Source organism: Herpailurus yagouaroundi, unplaced genomic scaffold (assembly GCF_014898765.1).
Source record: "Herpailurus yagouaroundi ecotype Mexico unplaced genomic scaffold, PumYag 163, whole genome shotgun sequence".
Lineage (NCBI taxonomy): Eukaryota > Metazoa > Chordata > Mammalia > Carnivora > Felidae > Herpailurus > Herpailurus yagouaroundi.
This window is the reverse complement of record NW_024412404.1, coordinates 66473377-66495640: the sequence shown is the minus strand read 5'-3', so window position 1 is coordinate 66495640 and position 22264 is coordinate 66473377. Positions and strand designations below refer to the sequence as shown.

Sequence of the window (22264 nt, the reverse complement as noted above, 5' to 3'; positions counted from 1 at the left end):
AATGTAACAATATAGTAACAATAACATCTGCCAGGATTCAGTGGAACACATTTCATGGTTGTGGAAATTGTATAGTAATAAGGGCGTTGGCAACAACGTCATGTCTGTAGGTTTAATGAGAAAAAAATATTCTTTAACTGCATTTCAGGAAGATGTATTGTTTGATAGAACTCAACAACCATTTAAAAAGTGAGAACACTAAACACTGAAGTGTAATTTCTCAACACGATATGTGATGTTTATCGAAAAACTGCCATATCGCACGGCAAACATCACCGTTATTCCCATGGTAATCGATCCCTGTTTATCTTTTGACTATTTGCTGGAAGTCCCAGCCAATGCAATAAGAAATGAAACACAAATACGAAATACCGCTCGAAGTTTATACGCTTTAATATTTTGAAAACTCACGACATTCAGCTTAAAAACTGAGAACTAGAAAGGCAGTTCAGCAAGACAGATGGATAAGATGCAAACATACAAAAGACAATATTTTTCCTACATATTAATAGTTGTTTAGAGGCTGCTGTGGGCAAGTGCACGTGGAAAATACATCAAGTAGCTGCACACAGCCATCGAGAGCCATCGACATGGGCAGATGACTCAGAATCTTCACCTGTGTGTGACTCTAAACAAAGAAAACTGAAAATGGTATTTTTCGCTGGAGAGACTCCTTATGTGTTTGGATGGGAAAATGGAACGTGGCCAAGTTACCAATTCTTCTCACATTCGCTTGTGGATGTAACACAATGCTAACGAAACTACTTTTTTGGAATGTGAGAAAATCATTTTATAAGGGTTGATCATGGAATATGCACAGGAGATGGACAAATTCTTATGTATTTTTAAGAATCTGTAAGGTGGATTTCACTTCTTATTCTCAAGTTGCATCAGTTTTTAAAAATGTGGTACTAACCTCCATACAGATCAATGCAATGAGTGTTAAGAGAATTGTTACATAGGACGGCATTCTAATACATAATAAAAAATGAACAGACATAAGCAGATGACTTAGAGAATAATTATAAATGATCGTTATGCGGTATGTGGATGACTCATAAGTAATTCAAGGAATGCAATTTCAAACCACCAAATATAATATTCCTGTTAAATTAGCACAGACTTTCAAAACCCTTGGCTCTGTTCCGTGTTTGCAATAGTGCAATGGGACGTACGCTTACTCTTAATGCTACGAAATCTAGAATGTAATGGGTCATGCAGTCTGACTTTCAGATCTTTTAAAAAAGTTAATATAATTTCACCCAGTGATTCTACTTCTTCAAGAAAGAGCAAATATATATGTAAAGCGATTCAGCGCATCATTATTTATACCACTAAGAAGAAAAATCAAATCTCAAATGTCTATGACTAGACATTTGGTCCAGTGAGTTAGGATACATCAGTATTAAAAAGTAAATGGTCTTTAACCTTGAATAAAATCCTGTTTGGAAGATTATTTAGACAAAAGGGAATGTTCTTGTTTGTTTTAATTTAAGAAGCTTAGTTTAAAAGCTTTTTAGTTTAGTTTAAAAGCTTAGTTCAGAAACTAAAAAAAATTAGTTTAAAAGGTTTAAAAGCAGGTTCTGAAGTGTATGGGCAGGATAGTTCAGTTTGAGAGCACCGTTCACACACGCACACTCACTGGCACACACACTGGTAAATGATGAGGAAACACTCCAAAACGGTAGTACTTATTTCTGGATGCTGGAATGGGGGGGAACCTTTGACGTCCAACTATAGAGTATCTTTTATTTTCCATTTTTAATGAGCAGCTATTACTTTATAATCAGAAAAGTGCCACAAAATACATGAGAATGCTTCTTTCTCCTTCATGGCATTGAACGTGAGAATACGATTTGCTTCTAGGGCCTCTCAGCAGAGCCCCGCAGAAGGAAGACAGTGGAGCTGTGCCCATCTGCGCCATCGAGAAAGGGCCTGGCTATGGCCGTGCCCCATTTTCTTTCAGCCCCTGCCCTACTGGGGAAGGAGCAGGGCTCTGTCTTGCCACGCAGCCTTGGACAGGTGGAGAACCCAAGGAGATGGCTTTCATTTCCTCCTTGGATACACAGCCCTGTGGATCCCGGGGGCCAGCACAGGCACTCCCTGGAGGTGGCGTCCCCGCGGTGTAACCTGCTCTGGGCGGCTTGATCCGTGCCCTGGCACTGGATGTCCAGGTGCCAGGGTCGGGCGAGGGGGTAGAGTAGGATGTGCACAGAGCTAATCACTGCCGGCCAGGACTCAGCCCAGCTCAGTGGGAAGCACAGCCGTGACGTTGCAGCCCCTGTGCCAACAGGGCGAGGCGATTTCTGCGGCGAGAGGAAAGGCACGTGGATCTTCCAGGACCCCCAACTTTACTTGGAGGGTGGGGGGGGGGGACACGCCGCCTTTCTGTGACTGAGAAGCGGGCATTTTAGTAGGCGATGCAGATGTGTTTGACCCTCCAGAAAACAGGAAGCCCTCAAGGGACTCTGGGCCTGCGGTGGCCAGTTTAGAGTCTGCCCCGCACCCAGCGAGTAGATTCATGCTTCCCTCCGGTTCCGGAGAAAACTGTGTGCGGGGTGAGTGGGGGGGCGGGGAGAGCCAGGAATCCCTGTGAATTGTGCCAAAGGCAGAAAGTCAGAAAATATTTACATTTGAAAGACATCTTCTAATAAGTGGCTTGAAAGTTTGCGTTATAGACGCATCACAGATGGCCGATGGCCTGAGTTCAGAGTGTGACCTGCCACCTGTTAGCTGCGTGGTCCTCAGTGTTCCTCATCTGTAAAGTGGGCTTCTTTCAAGACTTAGATACATTGTTACTGTGACATTAGTAATCGATGTAAGTGGTCATGTCCCCACCATCCTGGATGCTGGCGCTCTCTCAGCTGCTTGGGGGAGACATTCTTCTCCAGGCGGGGTGGGGACAGTGCCTTCTTGGAGACTGAGTCATCACTTTATATTTTCTCTGTGTCTAGACTGTACTTCAAGGCTCCATCTGTATGAACACTGTTGTGTCCCTAGAACCAGTGGTGAAGTATTCAGACATCAGCAACAATTGAGAGGTTGCCTAGATAATGAAATAATTAAGCAACATAACTCGTCTCCTTCTATGGAACTAGGGGTTTGCATCCTGGGATCATTTACTCTTTGAATTTATGGGTGACATTCCCCAAAGTAATGGGACAGTTTGTCTAAAGATGAGAATTGTGAGTTACAGATTTGATCCTGAGTCATTGTATTAGTGCTGATCCCCATCCCGAAAATGACTAGGGGAGTGTCAGAATCCCATGATAACTGTGGACTTCAAGATCTAATTTAGACATGCTTATTCCCTACTTTCTTCTCAGGGGAAGTTTCAATAGGCTGGTACCTATTCTAAAGCACTATTCCCTGGGCGCCTAGGTGGCTCAGTCAGTTAAGCGTCCTGCTTCAGCTCAGGTCATGATCTCTCGGTTCGTGGGTTCGAGTCCCGCGTCCGGCTCTGTGCCGACAGCTCGGAGCCTGGAGCTGCTTCAGATTCTGCCCCTCCCCCGTGTGCACTCTGTCTCTATCTCTCAAAAACGAATAAACATTAACAATTTTTGAAAAATAAAAAATAAATTAAAAAAAGCACTATTCCCCTTGGGAAATGTAACGTGAACCTTATATAGAATTTTTAGTTTTCTGGTGGTCATATTTTAAAAAGCATAATGAAAGAGGTGAAATTAATTTTAGCAATTAATTTTATTTAGCTCAACATATCCAGAACATTGTCATTTCAACATGTCATCAGTACAAAAATATTAATGATGTATTTACCTCTTTTTTTTTTTTTTATATTGTCTTTGAAGTCAAGTGTGTTTTACACGCACAGCATACCTCAGTGCAGACCAGCCGATGCTTGATTGCCTCATGTGGCTAATGTCCCTGTGTCGGACAGGGCAGCACAGGAAGATAATAACCAAGTGTATCTGTGGAGACCTTAGAGATCTATTTGTCAGGATATTTTATAGAATGCCTGCTCAATAAGGTGTTGAGACAGCATTTCAAGGAAATTTACTCAATGCCCATTCTGCAAACAACTTGAATTTAAATGTGACCTTTCCATGTCTATGATCTTCTAAAAACAGTTAAGGCACCAATTTTATCCCACATCTAGAATATTTAGAAGGTAATAAGCGTGTGTGGTGTTTATATGCACAAATGGATTGCCTTTCATTTTAACCTATTTCATTTTTGCCCACTTAACAATTATCCACATTTGTTAGGTATGGAAAAATGTAGAAACTACCAAAATGTAGAAGGAAGGAAAAAAAATCACCCAAGGCTCCAGGGAATGTTTCTGAGCAATGCTGCTACTGTGTGGCTGCACTGCCAGATGTGATGCGATATTATAACCACAGTTTTGCATTCGACTCTGACTTAATATTTTAATACGTATTTCTCCGTGATGGAATAATTTAGTAAATTAGTAAATGTTACCTTTAATTTTTTTTTTCAAAATCCGGCTGATGAAGCAGAGTTTACTTGCCATAAATGCACCAGAAGAAACTATTTTCACATTTTCACTGTGCATATGTATTTTGTAGGCATTTAGCATAAACTTTCCCTAATTCCCCAGTCTTCTTAAAGACTTCTCCAGCCAAATTGTCACAGTCTTTGCCTTGCTTTATAGGACACGAGACTGGTTTGCAAGAACCACATCTTGCTCTGCAAGATGATTAGGAAAAGGATTTGTTTCTTCCTTTCCATTCTCATGCTTTTTAATTCTGCTTTCAGAATTTTTATTTTTACCTTTGCTGTCCAGGACTGTCAGTGCAATAACTATCTAGTCGTGATTGTAGGTGCTCTGTGCAGTTCCCATTTTGAAGGGATGCTTTTAATCCTTCCCATTAACAATGATGCATGTTGTAGATTTTATTAATTACCCTTTATTGAGCTTAGGAAAGTTCCTTCTGTTCCTCATTTGCTGGTGGTAACTGCTTGTTATCATGATTTAGAAGTAAATTTTTGTCAATTTTTTTTCTTTTTCTATTAACATAAGCACATTTTTCTTCTTTTAATTTGTTATTGTAGTACATGCTATTAAAAAGATTTATAATGTTGGGGCGCCTGGGTGGCTCAGTCGGTTAAGCGTCTGATTCTCGATTTCGGCTCAGGTCATGATCTCACAGTTTGTGGCATCGATCCTGACGTCCGGCTCTGTGTGGAGCCTGCTTGGGATTCTCTCTTGCCCCCTCTCTCTACCCCTCCCCTGCTGCACTCTTTCTCAATCAATCAGTCAATCAATCAAGTTTAAAAAAAGATTTCTAATGTTAAATCACTTGCATTCTTGGGTAAATCCAAGTTCCTTTTTACAAACTGCCATTTTTACGTAGAGCGCTGCATTATTGTTATTCTTTTGTTTAGGGTGGTTGATCTGTCCTCCTGCACCTTCGTTTTTTTCTTACTCACCTGGTTTTAGTGTGGAAATTGTATCGCTTGCATAGCATAAATTGAGAAGAGGACCCTCTTTTTTAATTCTCTGGAAGTGTTTCACACTAGAAAGGGATGCTTCAAAAAAAAAAAAAAAACCACAACAACTTGTAGGACTTTTCTGTCAAAATATAAAGTCCTGGTTTTTCCTTTGTGCAAAGATTTTAAACTCCTGATTTAATGTATTTAATTGTCTTAAGACTCTTCATGCTTTCTATTTTTTATTCTTGCCAGGGTCGGCAAGTTATATATATATTTTCTAGAATTCATACTTGAACTTAAATTTTCAAACTGTTTTGGTATACAGTTATTTATGATATTTAGTTTTTGTTTTAATATACTATATTAATGGTTATCTCCTTTTAAACATATAATATTGCTTATTTACAAACCTCTTTATATAATTTTTTAAATGTTTATTTATTTATTTTTGAGAGAGAGAGGGAGGGAGGGGCAGAGACAGAGGGAGACAGAGAATCCCAAGCAGGCTCCTTATTGTCACCACAGAGCCCAATGCAGGGCTCAGATTCACAAACCGTGAGATTATGACCTGAGCCGAAATCAAGAGTCGGATGTTTAATGGACTGAGACACCCAGGCGCTCATACAAACCTCTTTACTTAAAAAAAGTATACTTGCTCAACTTCACTAGAGATTTGTCCATTTTGTTAGAGCTTCAAAGAAATAACATTTGCCCTTTAAAGATTATTTTCTATAGATATTTTTCAATCTTATTTATTTCTGCCCTTCGTTCTAGTTTCTTCCATTTTCTTTGGATTTACTCAGATTTTTCTTTTCTTAACTCCTTAAGTTGTATATTTGCACAATAATTATGTCTTCTTTTCTAATAAAAGATTTAAAGCTACCCCTTTCTCTCCACATATCATTTTCAGTGCTTTCCGTAAATCTGGAAATGTCTATTTGTCATTCAGTTTTATAGATTTTACATTTTTATTGCAATTTTATGTCTCGTGGATTTTTAGGATATATCTGTTTAATTAATTTTACAATTTGTAAGATTTAACAATTTTCTTTTTGTTATTCATTTATAATTTAAATAAGTTGTGGTCAGACGGGTGGCTTATTTAACAACAGTTCTTTTGAAATTTGCTGAGATTTGCTTTATGGTCTGATATATTATTCGTTTTCATAAATGTCCCATTCATCATGGTCGATAAGATTGGGCATCTGTTAATGCTGGACAGATGTAAACAAAGAAAATTAAGAGGTCTGCCTCCATAGGTCTTACATTCTAGCTTATTATTTTGTTAACATTTTAGTGTATCACGTTCATGAATAGATTAAAATACTCTTGGTGGAAAGTTTTCAGATAGGCACACCCAGTCTCTCTGGTGCGACACCCAAGGCTACTTTCACTGGTTTCTATAATGAGGAATCGGTTCTCTTCCGCTTACTAGGTATTACCAACACTATAAATGAAAACAAACGACATGAAACGGCACTGGATCTCCTAAAAAGCGATGCCTATTTCTAAGATGCCCTGCAGTCATGGTCATAGTTTTCGTAATTAAATTTGCTGAATTCATGTAAGTGTGATTTCAGTTAGAATTCTGAGAAAATTGAAAGCTTAAGACCTCAGTATCTGGCTCCTACGTGTGTTCCAGGAGAGGGGGATGGGATCAGTTCTTTCCAAGCAGCTTTGCAGAAACATGGGTTTTCAGCGGTACTGGGCAATATTTACTTTTAGATACTGAAGGAAGGTGGTAAGAAGTGGAGGACCAGGTGTTTCCGACCATGACGTTTATGCGAATTTTGTTTCCTTTTTAAGGAAGAGAAGACAAAATCACTAATAGGAATTCAGGATAGAGGCTTGGGAGAGTTTGTGTGCACGAACGCTCTGGAGGTTAAGCCTCACGAATGTCAAGTCAGATCTGCCTTTGGAAAGAATAAATATCTGAGTGTTTCCCAATGACCAACCCTTGTATTTCTTCTTGGGATAATGACCTGGTGGTCCCGAGTTTTACCTGTAACTTCCTTGTTCCTCCTCACATCAATATGAATGCCTCTTATATAAACAATACATTAGTCACTCTTTTAAGGAAAATAAGTATTCACTTCAGGTAGTGTTATCTTCAATACAGAGGATTTTTTTAATTGGAAATGAACCTGGAATCTCTTCGGATCTAATTAGCCTATTTGCATTCATTCTCCAGGAAAGAGAGACAAGTCTGCCTCAACGTTTCATTATGCGGGGTGGGGGATGCACGGTGTCCTTTAGGCGTGTGTTTGCGAGACCTCGTACATAATGGACACTCAGAAAACATCTGCTGATTCATTAAAAGGAAGACCGAGTGTGGTTTGGACTATGCAGAGAATGGAGTGTTACAGTTTGCAAGGGAAGGAAGCAGGTTAGTGACTGTTGGCGGTAGATGATTGCCATTGAGATCACAAGAAAGAGGCACAGAGACACTGATTCAGGCTTGACGAAGAGGGAAACGGTTCCTGCCGAGGACCACACGTTTTATGAATGAAACGTTGTGACTGAGTCTAAAGGTCTAGAGAGGAGAGGAAGGGCGGGGTCACGGGGTTGGCTTGGATTCCACGGTTATGTCGGAGGAAGGAAAAGACAGGGCCCAGGACAGCCTGCCACGGTCTGCCTCTGGCTGCAGAGTCTCTGCTGGCGAGGCCCACCGCTGCCCACCCTGAGCTTGTCACAAGGGCTTCTCCACGGCCCTCGGGTGAAGGTGCCGCTGACTCCATGCACTGCAGCCACAGAGGGGACGGGGGTGTGTGCAGAGGTGTCTTCCTGTGCAGGTGCAGATGCCGTGCGCGGCTTAATATTGAGGGATTCAGACTCGCTCTGCTGGGCCCCGCTACACGGGGAGAAGCTTCCCCCAAGTGGACTCCCGGTGGGAATCTCCAGTGGGCTTAGGGTGCATGCCTGAGGGTGTGGCTTCACCACTACGTTGGAAGGCAGAAGGGGAGGTTGAATGTGGGCTGAGACAAGTTTGCCTCGGGTGTTATGGCCACTGGGGACCTGCTAAAGCTCTGAACTCACTCATCCACCTTCCATTCCTTTGGATCATTTCGAGGACTCAGTACATTGAGGTGGGTCTGTTGAAGGACACTGGGTGGCCTGTGTTCCTTCTGGGTCCATCTTGATTTTCCATCTCCTTTGTTGGGAATTTTCACGGACTCCAGACTGATGTGACCATGGTCTTCTCTGCTTCGGGTGCTGTCACATGCGTGGCACACATCCATCTCGCCAAACGTCATTTCTTCCAGGGCTTGTGCGCTTTGCTCCTGTCAATGATGGTACTGAGTTTCTTTGGCCCCTCCTGGGAGTGCTTTGGTCATAAGAAGTCAAGGCACATCAAATCCCGCGATGCCTGGGATTTACACATAGGTGGTTGTGACAATACAGTACACCAAGCATCTCATGTTCCTGCTTACCTGCCTGCCTCTGCCTTCCTTTTGTCCCCCCTCCCTCCCTCCCTCCGACCCGTTGTGAAGGCAGCACGTTTGCAACACCTGAAACTTGCAAGGACGATGACCCGTTTTTACTTGAGCATGAACTGTGTGCAGTTCATACCGCTTTATAAGGGGAACTGGTCACCGGCTCCTCACACAGGCTCTGTGGACGCCACAGTGTCCTGGGACACTTGGTGCTGCCGTGAGGCCAGACCAGGTTCTGGAAGGGCATTGTTAAACCAGCCGGCCAAGGTCTCCTGGCCGTTATGCTTTGAGGCTGCGAGAGAGACAGGCTTTCAGGGGATGAACTCATAAGTGCGTGTGCAGCTGACAATGTTTGGTATGTGGGGGGAGGGGTGGGGAGGTGGGAAGTGTGTGGGGACTAGAGGGGGTGGGTCATCACGAAGGGGGACATGGGAAACCATCGGGGTGACCAGGCAGAGCTCCTGTGGCAGGACAGAGCCTGAGCCTTCAGGGACCTGACGGCCTCTCTCGGGGCAGCCTGGAGGCAGGAGGGTGGTCAGCTGTGAGTGTTGAAAAGACCCCAGGGGCTCAGGTGTGGAGATAATTTGGGGGTGGGGGTGGGGCACCCTGCCTGCACTGCACAGATGTGACCCCGCGGAGGTGTGTGTCACAGACAGGTGACCCATGCAGGCTCTGGGAGCTCAGGTCCTTCCCAAGACCGCAGGCTTGGAGTTGTGGGGTCAGGGTCCCCAGTCGAAGCCCTTGGGTCCCTGTGGGGCGGGGTGCAGCCAGTGGCCACTGCACGTGGCCTCCTGAGCAGCCTGGTTCTCTCGGCTTCTCTCCCGGAGCGTCTGTGAAGCTTTCTAGCGTTTTCTTCAGCCTGAGCCTTGGCAAGTGAGCAAAGCCCCCATCCACATGGGGAATGAAACCCAAAGCGCATGGTGGTTCCCCCTCACCCCCTGTCACTCCTCCCCACCTCCCAGGAAGCCCCTGCCCCTTTGGCTTCCTCCACTTTTCAAGCACCTGCCTCATGGCCTTTGCAACTGCTGTTCCCTCCTCCTGGATCGCCTTTCCTCCAGAAATTCTTGTAGCTCACCGCCTGCTGCTTCCTTAAGATCTGCTGAGATGTGACCTCTGGGACCAGCCTCCTTGCCCGGCCCTTTTACGGAAGAGTGCCCAGGCCTCTGTGTCCTTTCCTCACATCCTTGCCCAGCCCAGCCAGCGCCTGACTTTGCACCATAAACCCTGCCCTTGGCTGTTAGCCACTGCTCCCCGGATGAGGCAGGCCATCCCTGAGGTGCTCAGTATGGTCCGCTAAGGCAGTGCATGAACACAGCCACGGGGAACACCGACCTTCGTGGCAAGAAGCAGAGAGCGGCCCTTGTGTCACTGGCGCCTGGCCCAGCCACCACCTCACCTCCTGCAGGAGGTCCTTGCCGCCCATCCCTGTAGCTGCAGTGGCTCCGTGACAGGGGCTGTTGTTGGGGCTCTGGGGCGGGCACACACCTGCCACCAAGGGTCCTCGTGATTCAGGGGCCAGGGTTCAAAAGCGGACTAAAACCTCCTCCGTATCTTTCACAATCTCTGTAACGAGCCTGCTGATTTCAAGTCCCTTTCGTCCTTTGCGGTCAGCGTGTGGGCTGCAGGAGCGGAAGTTCTGCGAATGGCCCCGCGAATCCACCCGTTCCCTGCAGTCTCGGTGTGAGCAGAACTGTGATTACCCTTATTTCTACCTGCGCCTGGATTCTGAAAACTCATACTCTCGTCTCACTTGGGGTATCGATTCTTCAAGGACAGATGTGGTTGTACCATATTTTGCCATAACGGAAACATGAATCCCGTACGGCATCTTTCAGCAGCGGCAGCATATGGTGAGAACGTTTTTCTGAAAGTTTCTGTCTTAAAACGTTCATTCTCAGGTACCGTGTGTCATCGGGGATGTGTACGGAACCCTGCTCCAGAGGCTGTGTTTAGGGACGGCACTTGGGTCACGAGGAAGAGAGTAGTCAGTGTGGACACAGTCACCCTGGCGTGATCTGTGAACGCCCCACCTACCTTCCTGAGCCGTCTTGCAAGTGAACAGCCGTATTCATCTACCTGGGGAAGTTCAGGGGACAAAACCACCGTGGCAGGTGGTGAGGGGAAAGGCATATTTGGTGTCTCCATTATGAGGCGTTCAATCATCTTAATTTCATAATGAAGATAGACGCAGCAAAGCAGGAAGGTTCCTAAAACTCGTCAGCTGGTTGATGGCATCGCTGTCTAAATGTGTCTCTGAAGAGAGAGACACGGGCTGAGAATAATTTCCTGTGCTTTATGACTGCCAGGGGATATTATGAGTCAGGTAAGAGGTGAGTGTAAATCATGTGTGCGCTGAGCATCGTGAAGTGGGTTGAAACAGCTGCCTGATGATAAACAGCATAGTTTTGCTTAACGCATTAAAGAACCCTTCACACAACTTTTGTTGTCGTGCAAACAAATAAGATTTTGTCCTGCTTCAAGGTCAGCAAAACCTCAGGCTTCCTGTCGGGAATGTAAATACATTTGTTTTTAGGCGAAAGGTTAATCTTTCACCAAAGCCACTGCATTCCACAGGAAAACGCACTGCCTTTAGGGACAGTGTGCACCGTCGGCCCCCCAAAGGCGGGCTCCTCTCAGCAGTAGACTCACAAGTCCATATGGACCCATGAAACCCGCTAAGCCACTTATGGAGTGAGTCCTTCAGGAGACAAATGCTGTCTCGGAGCCCCTTGATTGGCATGCATCCATTAAGCACCTACTGCGTGCACAGTACCTGGGCATGTCTTACAGGTACGGCCCCACCCCCAAGGAATTTGTGTATGTGGTAGGGGTGCCTGGGTCCTGGGTGTTCTGATGGCAAGTGAGTCCAGAGCAGGCCAGGCGCTCTGCCGAGCCAGCCCTTGGGTTCAGCTTGGCCGGCCATCATCACCTCCTTCCTGTGATGGCACTGGGGTTCCAGAGAGCGGCTGCCGTGGGAGGTGCTGGCCCAGAGCGGAGGCCTGGGCTCACGGCGTTCAGTAGAAGCTACCATTAGACGGTCCGTTGTTTCTTAAGCAAATTGCCACCCTGATCTCTCTTCTCCTTTCCTTCCCTGACTCAGTTTATTGCCACAATCAGGACATTTAGATTACCCAGTATTAGTGGCAATTTGTTCTTTGGGGTAGTATAATTAATCTCTGGTTTTAATAAAATGAATTTTCACGTTATTGTGTACCAAGTTACATGACATCATAAAAATAAAACAAGTTAGTATTTCTAAATTGATGCACAAAGCGAAGTGAATTTGCCACCCTGTTAGCATTAAATAGCTCATCTGTCCTTGTCTTGTACTGTCTGCAGCACCCAGGCTAGGAGACCTAATTCCATGCTCCTGCTCCCGGGGGGTTAACTCAGTGATTAGGAATTCGGGCTTCTGTCCACTGGGGGATGGGGTGCTCATTCATATGGATGCACTGGGATCCAGTGCACGTTCTGAACAACCATCATCAGGTGTCCCTGGTAGAGACACACGTGTCAAAGCCACACCTTCTGCTCTTTAGCTCCTTGGGAGGAGACCCAGCGGGTCCCCGTGGCTGTGAGAAGGAGCTGGATTCATCTGGGCTGGTGGCCCCTTCAGTGCCAGGATCCAAGATCCATGGACAACTTTCATCATACGATCAGGGGGTGGGGCTCAGAGCACCACCGTGGATCTTCAAGTTCTGCACCCACAGCTGTGGGCTTGACTCCGAGATCCCGAGTCTGCCCAGCTTCACCCAAGATAACGAGGCAGAATGTTGGGGGGAGACTGGAGATGTCGATGGGGTCTCTATAGGTCCACATTCACCATAGCACCCGAGTGTTGATACAAGGAGACAAAATGCCACCCAGCTCTGACTCAGCTCCTCAGGAAAAGCTGGCTTATCATGTGGATGCACAGAGCCCATCATCATCCTGCTAAGAGGATGTCCTCACTCCCGGGAGCTGAGTGTCCAGGCTCTCAGGGGCCAGGAAGGGCGATGGCAGCTGGAGCCTCGAGGCCGAGCCCTGCGTCCTTCCCCTCTGCCCGCTGCAGTCCCCGGACTTGCCTCCGTGAGCACCATGCACACACACCAGGAGCCTGAAGTCACCGCTCTCACCGAACAGTCGTTTTTGCAGAAATAATTACCAGTTGGTAGATATATCGCCTGAAGGATTTCCACCGGAGCTGAAATCATTTGCTAAATAGACATAATAAACTAATGATTGTTTATTTTTTGGAATGTGTGGCTCAGCACAGAGAAGGCAGCAGCTGGCATTTGTCAGGCGAGGTTTCCTCCTCCGAGGACTTGCCAGCCGCCCATTGTTTACTCTGCACCCTCTGTGTTCTGGACACCTAGGGGCCCTCGCCTCTGCGGGCGCTCTCACAGACACACGATGTGTGCGCTGCTTGCCTCCTGTTCCGAGAAGACGCAGAAGCTAACCGGTTAGCCTTTATCTACTCCGCAACCCACCGGCGGTTCAAACCCCAACTTCGTGTTTGGTGACTCTGTGACGCATCCCTCTGCAGGGTGGCTGGAGGCCCAGAGCAGGGGTGCGTCCCCTCCAGCACCGCCTGCCCCTGCTTTGGTCTGCAGGATGCAGCTGAGGCCCTGTGGGCCAAGAGCACGCCTGGAGCAGAGGTAAGACCCGGGGACCAGGACAGAAAGTGCCATCTGAACCGAGTGCGTACCTAGAACGTGTACCTGCACTGGGAGGTTCTAGACTCCTTGACCACGTCAGGCTCCCATGTCCCGGCTCCCACGGCCACCAACCTTTCTCGTTTCCTTGTCCAGTCCTGAGAAAAGCAAAATGCAGCTGCTGGCTGACTTCCGGTTTGGGAGGAAGCTTCTGGAAGGGTGTCCAAAGCCAGTCTGCCTGTGAGCACAGCTGATGACGAGAGCCCGCCTGCCCTCCAGGGTCCTGAGGCCGGTGTTGGGTTAAGTAAGCCAGCGCATCAGCCATGACCAAGGGCTCCCTGTGCGTGTGGCCCCCGGGGGGTCCGGCCAGCAAAGGAGGAAGGCGTCCAGCCGCTGCTGTCCACCACGTGTCTCAGACTGCCCATGGCCAGCCAGGTGGGGCCCCAGCACCAGCCCCGCAGGGGGATTCGGGTCAGACACACCCGCTCTGGGGTTCAGGTGCCCTTGTGAAGTTCCTTCAGCCTCGCCCACCCCGCTGTCTCTGGCCACAAACAAAGACAGGAGGATTTCTCCTTCATGCGGTACTAGAGGGACTACTGGGAATAAAACATGCAAACAGAGCTCTTTTGCAAGTTGGGAGTCAGAGAAGGAGGTAGACAGTGGGAACAGTGATGAAACAGCAGCCTGGGGCCAAGGGCCTGGCCCCCGGAGCTCCCCCAGCGGCGGGCCTGCACTCGCCTCAGCCCGTCCTCAAGCAGAGCTCACGGTTAATTACGGTTCTGCTTAAAACGTTGATTTTTTTTATAAGTAATCCTTATGGGATAGCATTCCTGGCTTATCTTTTAGCTGGCTTAGCAGTTTTGGCTGGACTTCTTATCTCACTGTTTATTTACTCAACTAAGGGATTCTCTGCAGTCCTTTGGGGAAAGCAAGTTATGATAATTATTATCAGTCGACACAATTTATCCAGTGCCTGCTCATCTTCCAAGACGTGGCTCGAGGGGCATTCCTCGGGGGAGCAGCCGGCGTCCCGGGGCTCTCACTGGCTCCGCGCACCTGCCGGCCGGTGTCCACGGGCAGGAGGCACCTGCGGGCGCTTATCTGTTTGCATCCGGCCGTCTTCCCAGCCGCAAGCTGGGCGCAGTCTGGCAGGTAGAGATGCTTGGTAAATGCCCGGCCGAGGGGTGCGGGAAACGAAACCGAGAGGAAAAACACAAAGCGGCCAACTGCCTCCCGAAGCTGGGCTCGCGGGATTTTGTTACCGCGCGCTCACCTGTAACCGTTCTCCAGCACCCGCCCGCCTGGGCTCCTCCCGCACGCAGGGCTCCACACACGCGCAGGCGCACACACGCTCCTCCACACAGGCGCATGCGCGGCCCGCTCGCGCGGGCTCCTCCACACACGTGCAGGCGCACATGCTCCTTCACACACGCGCATGCGCGGCCCGCCCGCGCGGGCTCCTCCACGCACGCGCATGTGTTCCCGGGCTCACGCGCGCTCCCGGCGTGCTGGAGGTGGGCTGCGCGTTCTGCTCCGTCCCACCGGCCACCTGGTTCGTGTGTCACACGGTGAGTTCGCACGTTACTCCGCCGCCTGGAGCCTGGCCAAACCCTTGCCGCGGGAAGACCAGGCCTCCTTTCCTACCACCCACCAATTATGACCATCATTTTGCCGATGTTGGTTATTAACGTCCTGACTTCGCTGATATTAATCAGTCGATTTTGTGACCTGGAGAGGGCTGCGTTTTCATATGTAACCAAGTGAATTCAAAGCAGGTTAAAAAATATCTTTCCAAGCTGTTTTTGTGTTTTGAAGAGGCAGCTCAGGTTAACTTACTAGTGTTCCTTTGTGATGGACTCATTTTTTTCAGTTTTATTGAGAAGTAATTGACATACTGCATAGGCTTAAGGCGTACAGCACATTGGCGTGATTTACATCTGTTGTAAAATGGTCACCACGATAGCCTCCGCTAACACCCACCTGCTCATATAGAGGCAACACAAAGAAAAGAAAGAAAGAAAACGTTTTTTTTTTCCGTATGATGAGAACTCAGGATTTACTCTTTTAACCACATTCCTATAAATCGTACATCGGTGTCAGCCACGGTCGCCACGCTGTCCGTGAGGTCCCCAGCACGTGTTTATAGTATAACTGGAACTTTTACATTTTGACACCTCCCTCCACTTCCCCCTCCCCCACCCCCTGCCTCTTTAGCCACAGGACTGATCTCTTTCTATGAGTTTGGTTTTTTGTTTTTATTTTTGTAGTTTTTAAGATTCCACATATAGGTGAAATCACGTGGCACGTGTCTTTCTCTGAACGATCTCACTTAGAATAATGCCTTCAGAGTCTATCCATGTTGTCACAAATGATAACATTTCCTCTTTTTTTTTATGACTAACAGTCTATTATGTACGATTTTTTTCATCCATTCATCCATCGACAGACACTTGGGTGGCCTCCGTGTCTTGGCTGTTGTGAGTCGGGGTTTGAGTGCACATAGATCCGTGAGTTAGCGTTTTCGCTACCTTTGGGGATAATTCCCCGAATTGGGGTTGCTGGATCTCAGGGTAGTTCTATGTGTAAGTGTTTGGTGGGCCTTCCACACTGTTTTCCTCAGTGGCCGCACCAGCTTACATGCCCACCAGCAGCGCAGGAGGGCTCCCTTTTCTCCACATCCTCGCCGGCACCTGCCATCTTATCTGGGGTTGATGACCGTTCTAACAGGCGCGGGCGATGCCTCATTGTCGTTCAGGTTTGCATTTCCCTGGTGATGAGTGGTGTGGGGCCCCTCACTACATACCTGTTGGCCTTTCATGTATCTTCTTTGGAGAAATTTCCATCGGGATCCTTTGCCATTTTTAAATTGCATCATTTGGGATTTTTATTCGTTTGCCGTTGAGCGGTAGGAGCTATGTTTCTTTTAATATATATTTTGGATATAAGCCCCTTATCAGATACACGGCTTGCAAATGGCTGTTTTTCCCATTCTGCAGGTTGTCCTTTCACCTTGTTGATGATTTGTCTTGCTGTTTGACATGGTCCCGCTTGCTGGTTTTGTTCACATTGATTGACCTTTAGGTACGATTTCCAAAACATCTGCTTTCTTCTAGGTTCATGGTTTCAGGCCTTATGTTTCTGTCTTTAATCCACTTGGAGTTAATTTCTGTGAGTGGTGTAAGATATGGGTCCAGTTCCAGGGTGCCTGGGTAGCTCCGTTGGTGAAGTTTAGGTCATGATCTCGTGGTTTGTGGGTTCAAGCCCCACATCGGGCTCTGTGCTGACAGCTCGGAGCCTGGAGCTGCTTCAGATTCTGTGTCTCCCTCTCTCTCTCTGCCCCTCCCCCCATTGAACTCTGTCTCTCTCTCTCTTCCTCTCTCAAAAATAAATAGACATTAAAAACAATTTAGAGGTGCCTGGGTGGCTCAGTCAGTTGAGCGTCTGATGTCGGCTCAGGTCATGATCTCGCAGTTTGTGGGTTCGAGCCCCACATGGGGCTCTGTGCTGACAGCTCAGAGCCTGGAATCTGCTTCGGATTCTGTGTCTCCCTCTCTCTGTCCCTTCCCCACTGTCTGTCTCTTTCTCTTTCAAAAATAAATAAACATCAAAAAAATTTTTTAAAGATAGGGGTCCAGGTTCATTTCTCCAGTTATTCCAGCACCGCTTACTAAAGAGACCATCTTTTCTCCACTGAGTGTTCTTGGCTCCCTTGTGAAATGTTAGTCGACCATTTATGTTTGGGTTTGTTTCTGGGCTCTTGGTTCTGTTCCATTGGCCGATTTGTCTGCTTTTATGCTGGTACCATACTGTTTTTGTGAGTAGAGCTTCATAGTATAGATTGAAATCAGGAAGCGACGTATTATTCCTGACAACAAAGTCACACAATAATATAAACGTCCCCACGCTTTCATCTACAAAACGCTCTTGCGTTTAACCTCTGCTTCTTTGAGAACATCAGCAGTTGCTTTGCCATTTATTGCTAAGAGGTCATCCTCATTGTAAAGAACAGGTTGAGTTTATTAGACAGATTTGCCAGGCAACACGTCCCCGAGGCCATGGAACTTGGTGCTGAGTTACACCGGCAGGTCTGTCTCTGAGCAGCGCAAATAGGTGGTTAAACACCTCTGGTGAGAGCATCTCAACGTATAGATCCCGAGGGAGAGAAGCCACACTTAATAAGAAACATTTGCAGAGGCCTCCGCGGTGTGTCGACTTCCACAAAAGTCGACTACCTCATTAAAGTGATACATGCACCCAAAAATACACTGTTTTGACCCTGAACATCTGTCCTGGAACAATGTATGCAGAAATGAACTTTTTTGGCAAACCGTCGTTTATGTCATGTTTCTTTACAGGAGGCAATGTCTGTTAGGACGGGGGATAGTAGTGAATACGGCAAATTGGAGTGTCAGGCCTAGTACCTGGAAGACAAGACCCCGATTACTAATTGGACGTGGGTGAGCCATTTGATGGTAGGGGAAGTGTTCATTTTGTAAAGCTCGTGACAAAGCTGTGCTTGCGCTGTGACGGTGGCCGGACCACGTGGCCAGGAAGCTGCTGATTCCTGCAAAACAGAAGACCAGTGGTGCTCAGCTGGGGAGGCCGCGGGGACATTTTGATACGCTTATTCACTCCATCTTCTAAAGTTTCTATAATGGGCTTTTATTATCAAGTAAGATCATATATTCAGGACAGTGGTTTTTTGGTTTTTTTTCTGTAACTCCATACATGGCAATGAGGACATACCACAACACCCTTGTCAGAACGGCCAAGATCCAGAAGAACACTGACAGCAAAGGCCCGCGAGCATGAGCAGCGATAGGAGCTCTTGTTCGCCGCTGCTGGGGATGCAAAATGGTGCAGCCACTTTGAGAGACCGTCTGGCGGTTTCTTACAGAGCTACATGTTGTCATACCGCACGGTCCAGCGGGCGCACTCCTTGGTATTTGCCCAAATAGAGAACTCGCGTTCTCACACGTTTATAGCTGTTTTATTCATAATTGTGAACACTTGGAAGCCACCAAGATTTCCTTCAGCAGGTGATGGATAAGTAACCTGTGGTCCTTCCAAACAGTGGAATGTGGTCCAGTGATAAGAGGAAAGGAGCTATCTTGGCCATGAAAAGACAGACGTCAAAGATACGTCGAGATGTGGACAAAGCCAGTCTAAAAAGGCTACATAACGTGTGGTTCCAAATATAAGACATTCTGGAAAAGGCAAAAGTACACAGACAGGAAGATGATCTGTGGTCTTGAGGGGTGGGGTGGGAGGAGGGATGAACAGGCAGAGCACAGGATTTTAGGACAGTGAGACCCTTCTGTGCGACAGGGTGGAGGTGAGCACATGACGTTATGACTCGCACGTGTGCAGCACAAACAGTGAACCCTGCTCTAAACCAGGGGCTTTCCTTCATAACAGTGTATCAGTGTTGGCTCCTCAGTGGCAGCAGCTAGCAGAAGACGGGGTGATAGGGAAGCTGGGTGCAGTGGGATGTGTGTGAACTCCACGTACTTGCTGCTCAAGTTTTCCGTAAACTTGAAACTACTCTATAAAAATTAAATTTGTAAAACTTGTATATGCCCGTCAAAGGGAATGTGAAAAATACGGAAAGACAGAAACGAAGACAGACTCAGGAGGGCCTGGCAGAGGGCAGCCAGAACCCAGCTTGCCCTCTTCTGTCTGTTGCCAACAAAGCACCCGGGACGATGCATTAAAATGGAAGTCAGCGCATGCCCCCCACTCCGCATCATACCCTCCCGTCATTGACGCTCCGACCCCCACACCCCATCCCCACTCACATTTTCTCATCTCTGCCCCTCCGCTGCACCTCCCTGATCACCTTGCGGCTTCTGGAACACAATGGCTAGGCGCCTGCCTCAGGGCCTTTGCACATCCTCACCTCTCCCTGGCCTGCTTGTCCCCTCTTGCCTCCTGCAGGCTGTCACCTATGGGTTCCTGTCCCAGGGCAGACCTTCCTGACAACGCCGTGTGAAGATGAAACCCACCTACCAATTCCCAATCCTTTCTCCCTGCTTTGCTTTTCGGCATTGTGCCCATCAACCTGTAACACAAAGCAAATAAACAAGGCAAGCGTATTCCTTGTATCGTCCCTACCTGGGAGGTGTGGTCCCTGAGGGCAGGTCTTCTATCTGTTTGGTTCACTGCTCCGTCCCTAAGAGCTAGAATATGCTTGGCATCTAGTCAACGAAATAAAGATTTGTTGACTGAGTGGTGTAGAAATAGAAATGATTTTGTAATTTGCTTTATTTACTGAGCATGTTGTGGGTCGTCCCCTGTGGCACTGAGTGTTTCTCCTTGTGTGATTCTACCGGCCGTTCAGTGTCTCACTGAGTGGATGCACCGTTGTTTATACAACCACCTGCCCTTTGCTGGTATTTCTAATTTCTCACTACAAACCTTTATCTGAAGGCGTTGGACATGTGGGCGGGTTATAGGAAGGGAAACATTAGATCAAAAGTTGTGATCTGTATTAACATTTTAAAAACATGTTTCCAAACTGCTTTCCAGAACTGGAACCATCAATGTAAGCTGGTAGCTGCAGAATATTTCTTAGAAACCACAATTATTTTAGGGACCAAAAGACTTTACAGAAAGAAAACAGATGAGCATAGGGGAAGGGAAGTAAAAATAACATAAAAACAGGGAGGGGGACAAAACAAAGAGACTCTTAAATACAGAGAACAAACAGGGTTGCTGGAGGGTGGTGGGTGGGGGGATGGGCTACGTGGGGGAAGCGGCACCAGGGAGGACACTTGTTGTGATGAGCACTGGGTGTTGTGTGTAGGGGAGGAATCGCTGGAATCTCCTCCTGAAACCATTATTGCACGAGACGCTAACTAACTTGGATGTAAATGTAAAAATAAAAATAAATAAAACTTTACAGGAAAGGCACAGACAGAAGCAAACTGTCACAGGTTCCCAGTTACGTCAGGACAGACAACAGACAGCCTGAATTCCAGGTTTGGGGCCCGACCCCTCACGAGGAGCCATCCAGGCTGACGGGGGTATCGAGTTTCTCCGCCGCAGAGGCCGCGCAGGTGGCAGCCTCGGGGAGCAGCTGAGCCTCCCCGCGCCGACCCACAGCTGCGTCCCGCTCCGGGCCCGCCGCCCGCCTTTCCGTGCCCCTCCCGGGCCCTCTCGCGGCTCCGAGTCACTGTGACCTTGTCGCCAGGAGCCCCGGTTGTGCGTGCCACGCGCGTGCACCGCAGCAAAGCCACTTCTCTCCAGGGCACGCACGTCCCCTGGTGACTGGGCTTTGTGCCTCTGAACGTCGCACGGCAGCGTGCGTGTGCTCTGTGCCCAGTCGACGTTGCGTTGTGACAGGTCGGGAACCATCCCATGTGTTTCTGGGGTATCGGCTTCCGAGAACGGGGTGCGGGCTGCTCGTGTTCTCTGGGCGCTCGAGTGTGGCCCGATGAGGCGGTGCCTCTCTCTGGCGGCCACCGGGCACCCCCGGGCTGACCTCCCTGTCCCTCTTCTGCAGGTGGTGGTCCCGACAGCCTCAAGCCCGTCGGCAGCAGCCCCGCCATTGCCATCGCCGCCGCCGCCGTGCTGTCTGTGGAGCCCGAGGGACTTGGGGGCCCGTCCCCCCCCAGCACGCAGCCCTGCCACTTCCTGACGTTGGCCCCCATCAAAATACCTCTGCGGACCGCCCCCTTCTCCGGTAAGCACAGAGCACGGGCGCTCGGCGCCTGGAGCCGGTCCAGAGCTCACGGTGTGGGGAGCCGGCAGGAGCCGCCTGCCTCAGGCCGCAGAGCCCTGGACTCCCGTGCCCGCGGCCCCCCAGGCAGGGACAGTCGGTAGCGGTCGTACGGGTGCTGCTCGTCGTCAGATCGCACAGATGGACCCTGGTTCCTTCGAAGAAGCTCTTGCTAGGCCAAGCGGGGCTTTTTCTGCCGTAAAGCCTAGCTCGAAGTCTCCGTCTGGACAGACGAGGCTTCCCTTTACCAAGGGTCTCTGGGGAGTACCGTAGTGACTCACAGCGTCAGGATCCCCGGAGGTTTTCAGTTTTGGTGCACGGGGCTCGGGAGGAAGCGAAGACGGCACGCCGGAAACTGGCTAAGCGCCTGAGTCTGTGACACACAGAGACGCGCAGTGCTGGCCGCGCCCTCCCCCGGGCCTGCCGGCTGGGCTCGTTCTGAGCACAGGGGTGGGGGGCTTGGGCGGTCCCCGCGGCGCAGGGCTGACCGTGAGGCGTGCGTGGCCGTGAAGGGTCTTGGTTTCCTTAACTGCGGCTGCGCGCCTCTTCCGGAAGGTCTTCGAGGCGGACGTGGGGCTGGTAGGCACTCCACCGCCCCCGGCGGAACCCAGGTGCGTGTTGAGGGGCTCGGGAGGGAGACGGAGGGCTCCGAGTCCTGGGCTGGCTGCAGCTCCGTTGTCCGTGTGTGGTCACAGCTGTAGGTGTGTCCGTTAACGGTGACCAGCAGGCCGTGTGTCCAAGCCACCCGTGGACGTGGGCTCAGGTCCTTCCCTTAAATGTGGCAAGAACAACATTGATTCGGAAGGACTTTTAGGAAGGACTCAATCTTGAGAGCTGGTACTGCTACTCCAGTGTTGGGTCCGCATGCGATAAGACCTGGGTAAAAATGGTGGGGCGCGTGGGTGGCTCAGTCGGTTGAGCGTCTGACTCTTGATTTCGGCTCAGGTCATGATCTCACGGTTCATGGGTTTGAGCCCCGTGTCAGGCTCTGAGCTGACAGTGTGGAGCCTGCTTGGGATTCTCTCTCTCTCTCTCTCTCTCTCTCTCTCTCTCTCTCTGTC

General features: G+C 48.7%; 1 protein-coding gene and 1 long non-coding RNA gene across 2 annotated transcripts in view; one reads left to right on the top strand and one right to left on the bottom strand.

Annotated features, from left to right (window-relative positions):
• Window positions 1-11354: 11354 nt before the first annotated feature.
• Window positions 11355-14788, bottom strand: LOC121037401 (uncharacterized). The gene is made up of 2 exons (XR_005793764.1): window positions 13619-14788; window positions 11355-13045 (listed from the first exon to the last, which is right to left on the bottom strand). It is a non-coding gene; the product is annotated as an uncharacterized LOC121037401 (long non-coding RNA).
• A 130-nt stretch (window positions 14789-14918) lies between these two features.
• TCERG1L (transcription elongation regulator 1 like) overlaps window positions 14919-22264 on the top strand; it is a 166810-nt gene continuing 159464 nt past the window's right edge. Inside the window, exons 1-2 of the mRNA XM_040486936.1 lie at window positions 14919-15051; window positions 20988-21167. Of these exons, the coding sequence (XP_040342870.1) occupies window positions 14919-15051; window positions 20988-21167 (313 nt within the window). The remainder of the gene's footprint in view (window positions 15052-20987; window positions 21168-22264) is intronic.